The sequence below is a fragment of the Ahaetulla prasina genome, chromosome 6 (genome assembly GCF_028640845.1).
Source record: "Ahaetulla prasina isolate Xishuangbanna chromosome 6, ASM2864084v1, whole genome shotgun sequence".
Classification (NCBI taxonomy): Eukaryota; Metazoa; Chordata; class Lepidosauria; order Squamata; family Colubridae; genus Ahaetulla; species Ahaetulla prasina.
In genome coordinates this window covers 832582-843413 of record NC_080544.1, presented here as the reverse complement: position 1 = coordinate 843413, position 10832 = coordinate 832582, and the positions used below count along the sequence as shown (strand labels likewise).

The 10832-nt window shown below is 41.3% G+C and overlaps 1 protein-coding gene across 1 annotated transcript in view; it reads left to right on the top strand.

The window, feature by feature from the left end:
* The first annotated feature begins 454 nt into the window (after nucleotides 1-454).
* Nucleotides 455-10832, top strand: part of LRMDA (leucine rich melanocyte differentiation associated) — a 685645-nt gene continuing 675267 nt past the window's right edge. Inside the window, exons 1-2 of the mRNA XM_058188088.1 lie at nucleotides 455-663; nucleotides 3906-4006. Coding sequence (XP_058044071.1) covers nucleotides 622-663; nucleotides 3906-4006 — 143 coding nt within the window. The 5' untranslated portion in view covers nucleotides 455-621. The remainder of the gene's footprint in view (nucleotides 664-3905; nucleotides 4007-10832) is intronic.

The window sequence follows — 10832 nt, the reverse complement described above, 5'->3', positions numbered from 1 at the left end:
TGGGATTCAAGTTCCATCGCTACCGGTTCGCTTGTGCGTGTGCGATGCTTCTGCGCATGCGCAGAGGTGTCCGGGTGGGTGGGCAGAGCCTCCCGCCACTGCCTCAGTAGTGGGATTCAAATCCTATCGCTACCGGTTTGCTCGTGCATGCGTGATGCTTCTGGGCATGCGCAGAGATCTCTGAGCGGGTGGGCGGAGACTCCAACTGCTGCCACTACCAGTTCAATCCAGGGTGAACTGGTAGCAACCCACCACTGCTGTGCCTGAAGAGAAAAGTTTTTTGATCAGGGTGTGTTACCCGGTGAAACATGGACACTCATCTCACAGTCGACACAAAAACCATGAGCTGTGGAAAGATACATGCTTGGCATTACAAGACGATAGAAAGACCTGCGCATGGATTAATGAAAATATGAGATGCCACCCAAAGATTAAAAGAATTGAAATGGAAAGATCGGATGGCAGGTGGACCAAGGCAGTCGTAGAATGGATCCCACTGGATAAAACAAGATGGATGAACAACATCAGCAAGTCTGGTGGGTCCAGTTGGCAAAAGAAAGCTTGGGACCATATGGGTTGGAAACACGAGGAAGAGACCTTCATCCTGCAAGTGGATAGACAATGGCTAGAATGATGATGATGATGATGATGATATGTGCATTGGTAAACATTTATCATACTTTTCAGAGTATAAGACACATCTCCCCCTAAAAGGAGGTGGAAATGTTGGTGCATCTTATATACAGAATATAGCCATTTTTGACCTCCCAAAACCTCGTCCCGCGTGTCCTGTTTTTGGCAAAAGCAGGCCCATTTTTTGCAAAAGCAGGGCCTGCAAAGGGTTTGGGAGACCTGCTTCTGGGGGCCGGGGACGGCAAAAATGCAACACATGGGGTTTGGGAGGCCAAAAATTGGCCAGTTTTTTACAAAAATGGGGGAGTTTTTGCCCTCCCCAGCCCACAGGAGCACTCTGCAGACCTCCCAAACCCTCTGCAGGCCCCGTTTTTGTGAAAAATGAAAGAGCTCCGAAAGAGTCATATCAGGCCCTTCTGGAGGCCACAGTTGTCCCTATGTGTCAAGGTGGGGGTGATGGCAGCTGCCAAAAAAGCCAGTGCATTAATAGGTCTAGGACAGGGGTAGTCAACCTTTTTATACCTACCGCCCACTTTCGTATCTCTGTTAGTAATAAAATTTTCTAACCGCCCACCGGTTCCACAGTAATGCGCCTTGTATCGTTGTCTGTGCATGCCTCTCGCACATCGTGGATTGGGTTGGGGGGGGGGGCGCTGGCTACCAGCTCTGCTTGTCTGTTAGAGCTGGGTGGTGTGGGGGGAGATGCACGAGCTATTCTGGGACGAGGCTCTTTTGTTTGCGGTTGCACTATAGTGCCATTTAGTTTCACTTATGTAACATGAACTAAACTTATGCGCGGGCGATACAAACAGTATATTTTCAAAAATTTAAATTGTCTCGGGGAATTTTATGAAAACTTAATGAAAATGTTTTTAAATAATGCTATGAAATTTTTTAAAAAAGTCAATTAAATAAAAAAAAAGGAAAGTGCTTCAGTATCGGACAAAACCCCTACCGCCCACCATGAAAGCTGGAATGCCCACTAGTGGGCGGTAGGGACCAGGTTGACTACCACTGGTCTAGAACAACCCTCCACAGCCAATTCACCGTGGCCATGGGATAATTCACCACGATTAACTCGCACAGGACAAAATGAAATGTGAATGACAAAAGTTAAAATGTTTTTTATTTATTTGAAACAATTAAACGCAATTCTTGAATTGTCCCGCGGTGAGTTGGCCATGATGAGTTGTCCTGTGCCAGGTTGGCTGTGGTGAGCTGACTGTGGCAAGTTAGCCATGGTGAATTGGCGATGGTGAGCTGGCCGTGGGAAGTTGGCCATAGTGAATTGTCCCATTCCAGCATCAACAGAGGGATACCATCAAGACAGTGAGAAGTGATAGTACCACTTTATACTGCATACAGTTCTGGTCACCACGTCACAAAAAAGGATCCTAGAAAGAGAGCAAGGAAGAACAAAGAGGAGAATAGAATAGAATAGAATAGAATAGGGGAATGGAGGGCAGGAGACGGGAGGGGAGGAGAGGGGAGGAGAGGAGAGGAGAGAATTTTTTATTGGCCAAGTAAGATTGGACACACAAGGAATTTGTATTTGGTGCATATGCTGTCAGTGTACATAAAAAGATAAGATACATTTGTCAAGAATCATAAGGTACAACACTTAATGATAGTCATAGGGTACAAATAAACAATCAAATCATACTAGGAAACAATATCAATATATATCGTAAGGATATAAGCTATAGTATTTGAAGGGCTGTCACAGAGAAGAGCGGATTGACTTACAGTCCAAAGCACCAGAGGGCAGGACAAGAAACAATGGAAGCTCACTAAAGAGAGACCCAACTTTCTGGAGTAATTTCCAGACAGTGAGAATGATTAATCAATGGAACAACTTGCCTTCCAAAGTTGTAGGAACTCCATCGCTGGAGGTTTTCAAGAATAGACTAGACAACCATTTGACCAGGATAATATAATATAAGGTCTCCTGCTTTGGGCATGAAGACCCCAATTAGTATCCCCTTAAAGGCTTTTGTATCATACCACAATATGATCACTCCATTATGTGATGTATTTGTAGAAGAAATTGGAGAATGCCTGTGTAGTATGTCCTTCGGTTACACACATGTGGAGATTACAAATGTCAAGGGTTAAATCCCAAATCCTAAACACCTGGGGACAGCTGGTTCCTTACATGGGCGTTATGGATGGAGGCCCTGTTACACTTTTGTAGAAGTTGGAAAGCAACTTGTTTTATTCTGCACTGGCGCAGTGGATAGAGTGCAATACTGCAGGCTACTTCTGCCGATCACCAGCTGCCTGCAATTCAGCAGTTCGAATCTCACCAGGCTCAAGGTTGACTCAGCCTTCCATCCTTCCGAGGTCGGTAAAATGAGGACCCAGATTGTTGGGGGCAAGAGGCTAACTCTGTAAACCGCTTAGAGAGGGCTGTAAAAGCACTATGAAGCGGTATATAATTGTAAGTGCTATTGCTGATTCCTACCATAGGAAGGAGGGAGCAATCAGGACCCATCTTATCTGATTCAGATCATAGGGACGAAGATAGTAGGCCATAATTTATTTATTGGGGGGTTTAAAGTTTTTTTATTTTCAAAACATACACCAATATCATCCTTGCATGGACAGTGTGGCGTCTGAAAGTCATTCATTTTGATAGAAAACCAATATGCATACAAGTAAAAATTACTACATTGGTCAAACTTACATGGTCCAATGTTATTATATATATTTATATCAGCATATATTCCTTCCTTCCCTAATTTAGGAAGGTCTAAATGAAAACGTGGCTCTCTACCTTAAATTCATCATATGGCCTTAGGTAAATGAACCCTACACTTCATGTGATTGTATTGGTTTATGTTACCCAAGGCTTATTGCAGTAATGCCTGTGTAGACTTAGGGAAGTATTACACAGAAATGCATGATCCCTACGAATAGTTTCCTGTAAAATGAGTCTAAGAAGTACAATCCTATTTCTCTTCCATTTCAGACTGCTTGAGACACACATGAAATAAACTGAACAATAAAACGTTGCTAGGGTAAAAGGATGCCCGGAATTATGGTGTCTATTAAATTAGCATCTTAATTTTGAAATTACAAAATTTCAAATCAGTCTAGTGATGGAACTTGATAAAACAGTAGTGCGGGCGATGATAGCAATTGATTATTTCAAACATTCATTTCGGTTTTCAGCAATTTGCTTCACAGAGGATTGCTAAAAATGGGGAGATGCCTCCAAATCTCAAAATGCACACTTACTACATAATCTCTCCTGCTCTTCATCCTTACAGGTGTCTTACATTGGCCAGGACTGCAAAGCAATTCCAGAATTCCTTGGGAAAAAATATGGAAGCGTCGCGAAAAGACTGGACCTCAGCTTCAATTTATTAAGGTAGGACATAAATGCAGATGGTTAACCTTAATGGGAAACTTCCTTGTTCATTATTGTTGTTGTTGTTGTACGTCGTCAATATATGCTTAACTCTGCACACATATATCTAATTTCATAGACATTGTTGCAGAATGCTATATATAGTTAATATCTTCTTTACATATGGGAGAATATTAGTCAATGGATTGCTTGATCCAGTGGTTATAGCTCAGCTTTCGTTGCATAAGTTTTTTTTAAATTTTCTTTGTTACTGGTTTTGCTAAAAGAAGAACAAAACGAGAATGGATATTAGGAGCGGAGAAAAAAAATGATTTAAAAGATTCAGAAAAAGATCTGTTTCTTAAAAAAAAAACCAATTTCCTTGTTTTTTGGAATGAAAAGAGTTTCTGGAATATGAGTACATCCAATTGTGGCAATAATGCCTTTTTTAGTATTTTTATTCTGAGCAGAATTTGTCACCCTGTTTCACCTTGGTCAGCCTTGTAGAATTTGACTTCTCTGCTTAAATCAAGATCGTCAAACCCTTTAGAACAGGGCTCTCCAACCTTGGCAACTTTAAGACTTGTGGACTTCAAAGCAAAACTGGCTGAGGAATTCTGGGAGTTGAAGTCCACAAGTCGTAAAGTTGCCAAGGTTGGAGACCCTTGATCTGGTTGATATTCGTATGATGATGTGATTCCCAGCTCAGGAACAGATCTGCCACCGCAGAACTATGGTCGTGTATATGATGTGGGGAGGAGGTTCCCCCATGGCTTCTCCAGAACTTTTATTTTGGGGTGCCCCTGGGATGTGTTGATTTCCTAGAAGACCTTCTGTTTGGTCTTCCATGAGATGGATATCCCCATGTTTAAATTTCCCAAACACCAGGGAGGTTTCTCTACAATCACAGTCAACATGGAACATCTGGATGAGAGTGGATGGTCTTCTAGCAAACCTGGCAGGTATCATTGAATTCAGCAGATGGCTGATCTTTGAAGGTTCCTTGAATTTTCTCTCCAGGTATCCTAGAATGTCTACCTGGGTCTTGTATTGGGAAATAAGGAGAAATACCACTGGCATGCCAGAATGTTCTGGAACGATAGACTGGTGTTGACCTAGGCAATATAATGAGGACGGAACTGCCAATTGTTAGAAATATAGAAACGTAAAAAACTGATGGTAGTAAATGATGTCGTGGCTCATCTTGAGCTTGCTTTTTGCTTAATTTTTATTTATGCATTTATTTACTGATTTATTTATTGTTTTTAATTATTCTTTTTATGCTTCATTTGTTTTATTTTTTTAAAAAAAAATGTCAGATGATGGACACGTGTTTATCCCCATCATGTTTAAACTCAGTTACAGACGATTGACCCTGGAAGTTGGTTCCAGGCTTCTACTACTCTTTCTGTGAAATCATCCTTTCTAAACATGGCTTTTGAACTTCCCTCCTGACAGTTTGAGGTTACGTCTGCGTGCTCTTGATTTTTGCTTAATGGTTGGTGGTGATGGGGGGGTCTCCATGCTGCAGCAGTTTGGAGTGTATGGTTGAGCTCTTAAAAACTCATACCTTTTTTTGGGAGGAGGTTCTGGACTTTTTCCCTCGGCGAATGATTTACAAACAAAGCTTTGGTCAAATTATTTGCAAATGAGAATGAGATTCTCATTCCGTTTGAGCTTCAGCAGGAAATAATGATATCTTGATGTGCATGAAGAGGAAGCAACGCTGATAATTGCCTGTTTGTGTGTTGGTAAGCGGTATGTGTTTTGTGGATATGAATTACACAATTATACAAGCTGCAACCATTTCTGTGGATTGCTTGAGATTAGTTTGTATAGTACTTGTTGGCCATATGCTTCTTAGTCACACTTCTGAGAGATACGGTGGCCTCTGATTTCCATTGCAAATTAAAACAACAACTATCTATTATTGGCCCATCTGAACCACGGTGGATGTACCGAGTCTCTTTTGTCGTTACCTTTCTTCTTTGTCTTTTGATCATTCAACTTATCCTTGCTTTTAATTTAATTTTTTCAAGTAGCCTAAAGCATGATTGGGATCTTGCGCAAATCAAGAGGTTTGTTAGGGTTCCTGGAGGTCTTGAAGTGAAAAGAAAAACGAAATGACATTACCGATTAGAAGCGATCTGTATTCCTCATTTGATTATTTTCGGAGAAACAAACAGGCTTTGCTTTTAGCAGAAAATAACTGGATTCACAACTACCTCGACCTGCTTCAAAACAGCAAGAAAATAGATCTAAATTAAAATGCATTTAATATTTTGCCCGCGTACGAGGTATGCAAATAGATATGATATGATAGTAGCTTGCATAACGTTCTTTGGGTATCTTTTGTGTTGCACAGTTTTAAAAAGAGAAGAAATGCAACTTAAGGGAAGTCAGGCACATTTTAAGGCTGCGAGATAAAAGAGGCCAGGCCCCTAAAAGACTCCGTTTCTTCTTCCTTGTATTGCTCAGGGCTTATATTTTACAAAAGAGATGTAACCGACACCAACAACAGTTTTTTTGTATCTAACTTAAAGCGGTTCATTTTTTTAAAAAAAGGAAATGGATCTTTTCAATAGCATGTTGCAATGTGATGTGGAAATCTTCTTTTACTTCGGTACAGGGAGTCCTTGACTTATGTCCATTTATTTAGTGACAATTCAAAGTTACAACAGCACTGGAAAAAATCACTTATAATTGGTCCTTTGCATTTATGACCGTTGCCACGTTCCCCCACTCGCATGATAAAATTTGGGCATTTGGCAACCGCAATGTATTTATGATGGTTGCAGTGATTCCAAGTTCACCTGATCGCCATATGTGACTTTCTTAGCTGGCTTCCAAGAAGCAAAATCGTTGTAAAATTGGGTGGAGCTCACTTAACAATCACCTCGCTTAGTGACAGATGTTCAGATCCCAATAGTGGTCATAAGTCAAATACTACCTATATTTGTTAATAGGATCTTTGTGCCACTTTTTCTCTGGGACACCAAGCTGATGGCTAACAAAATGAGGAAAGAGAATGTTAAAACAAAGCATGAAAAAGAATTAAAAATGGATATTTAAAAGTGCCTCAAAGTATTTTAAAAAAGAGATTCCTTTGTTCCTTCTTTAAAATGGAAAGAGATAAGAGGATGTTGGTGATAAAAAAGAAAATTTATTTTACATCACCTTAAGCTTGGGGCCTCTGACAGAGCCTCTCCATGGAAAAATATATTCTCAGATCAAATAATGTGGATTTTAAAATTGCACTTCTAAAATAGGTCTTTCAGTCCTGCTGGCTATGGTGGATGAAATCAGCTTGCTGCAAAAAGTTTGCTAGAACAGAAAAAGAAAACAATTGACTTTTGTCTTTTTAATATTAATTAATACTATGATTGTAGTTTGCCTGGAATTATTTTGAGCTATGAAACATGCAGGCATGTACACGCTCAAACAATCACATCCACGGATTTACACACCCACACACATATATATATGCTTCACGATCATATGTACTGTAAAATAAACGAATAAAAATAAATGAAGTGAAATGAGGAAAAGTTATTTAAAATATGCAGCCTAAAGAAACAGCTCTGGAATCGGGACACCGAGAGATCATCAAACTTGTTTTAGTTGCCACAATCTCCACCGTCACAAAGCTAAATAGAGTGTGCAATATTATAGATAAATAGAAAAAAATAAAGTCGTTTGGCATTTTGACAATATGGATAAAACATCCTTCCGTGAGCCAATCGTCGCTCTGTTGTCTGCCCTCAAATCTTGACTCGTACATAACATTTTCACCACTTTGGATTTTTTTTAGCCTGTTTTGTGCTGGAAAAAATAAATAAATAATAGATTCCTTCGGTCCACCTTAGGATGAAGCACCAACCGTAAAAAGGAGAGGGGCGAAACAAAGGAGAAATTTAAGATAAAAGCATGTCATCCTTTTTCTATTCTTCACGATGAATCTTCTTCGGCTTCAACAGGATGAAAAAAAAAATGCATCTATTGTTAAAACTTTTCATTGTGGTAGCTTTTATTAGGTACCCGGGAATATTTTCCTTGTAATTGGGCAAATCTTAATAGTCGCGATTGCATATTTATCAGTGTGAGAGGCTGTTAATAATGTAGCTGTCATGCACAAACACATGTCTGCATGAAATCCATTTAGTCCTTGCATTGTTCCGGGCCTGGAATGTCACTAGGACATCAAAGCCCTCCCTTCAAGGCTCCAGCCCAGAGGCCTGCAGCGGCGGGGAGAAAAGGCTGGATCAATAAATGTAACATGTTAATGCCAAGCAAATAGAATAAAAGATTTTTCTCTGACAAGAGATGAAAAATCACCTTGTGTCAGCTGGCATGGTGGTGCCATTTCAGTGGAGACACTTGAAAACTTGATCTGACAAGGAAAGAGAAGAGATGATGGTTATAAGATGCTTTTGTTTCCAACTTCTCTCTCTCTCTCTCTTTTTTTTGACCTGTCAGGCTTTTGAATTGGTGTCCTCCCCCCCCTTTTTTTTTTGTCATGTGAAAATTGTACTCGGAGGCAGTTTGGAAGCCGTTTCTCTCCTCAAATGGGTGAACGCTGCTGTTTAATTGATTCACTTAGCATTTGAAACTGTCACGCATTAATAATTGCTAAATCCGGTAGGTGCTCTCTCATGTGTCACACTTAAATGTGTAGTTATCAGAAAATTAATATCCTTAATGAACCAACACTTCAGAGTAGCATTGCGTGAAATTCTCCTTTTGCCCTTTCATTTCCTGAATGTATTCCAGCCAGTTTTTTGGAGGGGGATCCTTTCCCGGGGGCTGGATTTCCTTCCTTCTGATGCCCAACAATTGCCTCGTTGCTTTGGGTACACAGTGTGCTAAGTGACAAATGCAGTAATTATACTGGAGTTAGTAATTAACATAATTATAGTCAATTATGACAAATACAGTACAGAGAGAAATAAATGGGGAGGGGGGAGAAATTAGCAAGCTAATTGATTTATCTTTTTATGTTGTTGCAACTGGCAATTGTAATCCCATTCGTTCCCTGGGAAATAAAAACGATATTTACACATAGGGCATTTTGTTATAAACTGGTCCTCGGCTCATGTTTACCTACAGTATTCCTTTCCTTTCCTTTCCTTTCCTTTCCTTTCCTTTCCTTTCCTTTCCTTTCCTTTCCTTTCCTTTTTTTCTTTCACTCTCTTTCCCTCCCTTTCCTCCCTCCCTCTCTTTCTTTCTTTCTTTCTTTCTTTCTTTCTTTCTTTCTTTCTTTCTTTCTTTCTTTCTTTCTCTCACTCTTCCTTCCTTCCTTCCTTCCTTCCTTCCTTCCTTCCTTCCTTCCTTCCTTCCTTCCTTCCTTCCTTCCTTCCTTCCTTCCAAAATGGAATATACTAGGGAGGAAGAAGTTGGAAACAATCCCATCAGCCTATCTTAAAGGGCATTCTTCCCCCACCCCAAAATAAAAGCGACCCATCAGGTCTGGTTTGTGGGATTCTGTTTCAGAAAAAGCAAGATTTTACTTCTTCCTGTGGATTTTATGTTTGCTCAGTGGAACTAGTGGGGTGCCTTGGATTGTGATATATATATATATATATATATGTGTGTGTGTGTGTGTGTGTGTGTGTGTGTGTGTGTGTGTAGGTCTTTGATTATTTGGGGTTTCTCCCACGTAAAATTGGAAGTGTCTTGGCGACGTTTCGACGAAGTCTCATTCGTCATCTTCTGTCGTGTCCCACTCCTCCGCTGACAGCCGGGTCAGGGAAATCCGAATCAGGCTTGCCTCTGCAGCTCTGCCCAAAGTCCTAGCAAAGTCCTCAGAGCAGGCAGGAGACCAGAAAGTGACTTCAGCAAGATAAGTTCGACTTTGCCTGACTCAGAGACTGCCAGAAAGCAGATCCTTTATATAGGCCATGGGGTGTGGCTCCATGACTCAGCACTCATTAAGGCCTGCCCCTCTCTTCCTTCTGTTGCCTCCGCCTATCCAGTCTTCTGATGCGAGGGTCACTCCAATCAGCAGCTGTTGGAAATAAACTTTCCTCAGGCTCACATGCTGTGGAGGAGGGGGAGGGGCCTAGCTGCTCCGTTTGCCTGGGCATGGAGCCAGGGCTGGGGCTGGGGGGTGCTCCCTCCTCTGCAGCCTGCTTGGGCATGGAGCCAGGGCTGGGGCTGGGAGATGCCCCCTCCTCAGCCTGTCTGGGCATGGAGCCAGGGCTGGGGCCGGGAGGACATTCTTCAGCGTTCGGAAGCAGATAAGCAGACCCCGGCTGCGGTGAGAGCGGGCAAGACACAACATCTTCAGGCTGGTGTTCACAGCTTGTGCTTCTAGGAGCAATGTGTGATCGCAGCTGATCATCGCCAAGAGACTTCCAATTTTACACGGGAGAAAACCCGAATAACCAAAGACCTACATACAAACATCCGCGAAAAACCTCAGAAAATATATATATATATATATATATATAAATAAATATATTAATGTCTTTGGTTATTCGGGTTTTCTCCCGCATAAAATTGGAAGTGTCTTGGCGATGTTTTGATGAAGTCTCATTCATCATCTTCCGGCTGGTGTTTACAGCTTCGTGCTTCTAGGAGCAATTGAGCAAAAACTTGCTCCTAGAAGCACGAACCTGTAAACACCTAGCCTGAAGATGACGAATGGGATTTCGTCGAAACGTCGCCAGGACACTTCCAATTTTACACGGGAGAAAACCCGAATAACCAAAGACCTACATACAAACACCAGCGAAAACCTCAGAATACACACACACACACACACACACACACACACACACATTGTATGTGTCTGTGTGTGTGAGAGAGAAAGATAGAGCGAGAGAGAAAAGGGGAGAGAGAGAGAGAG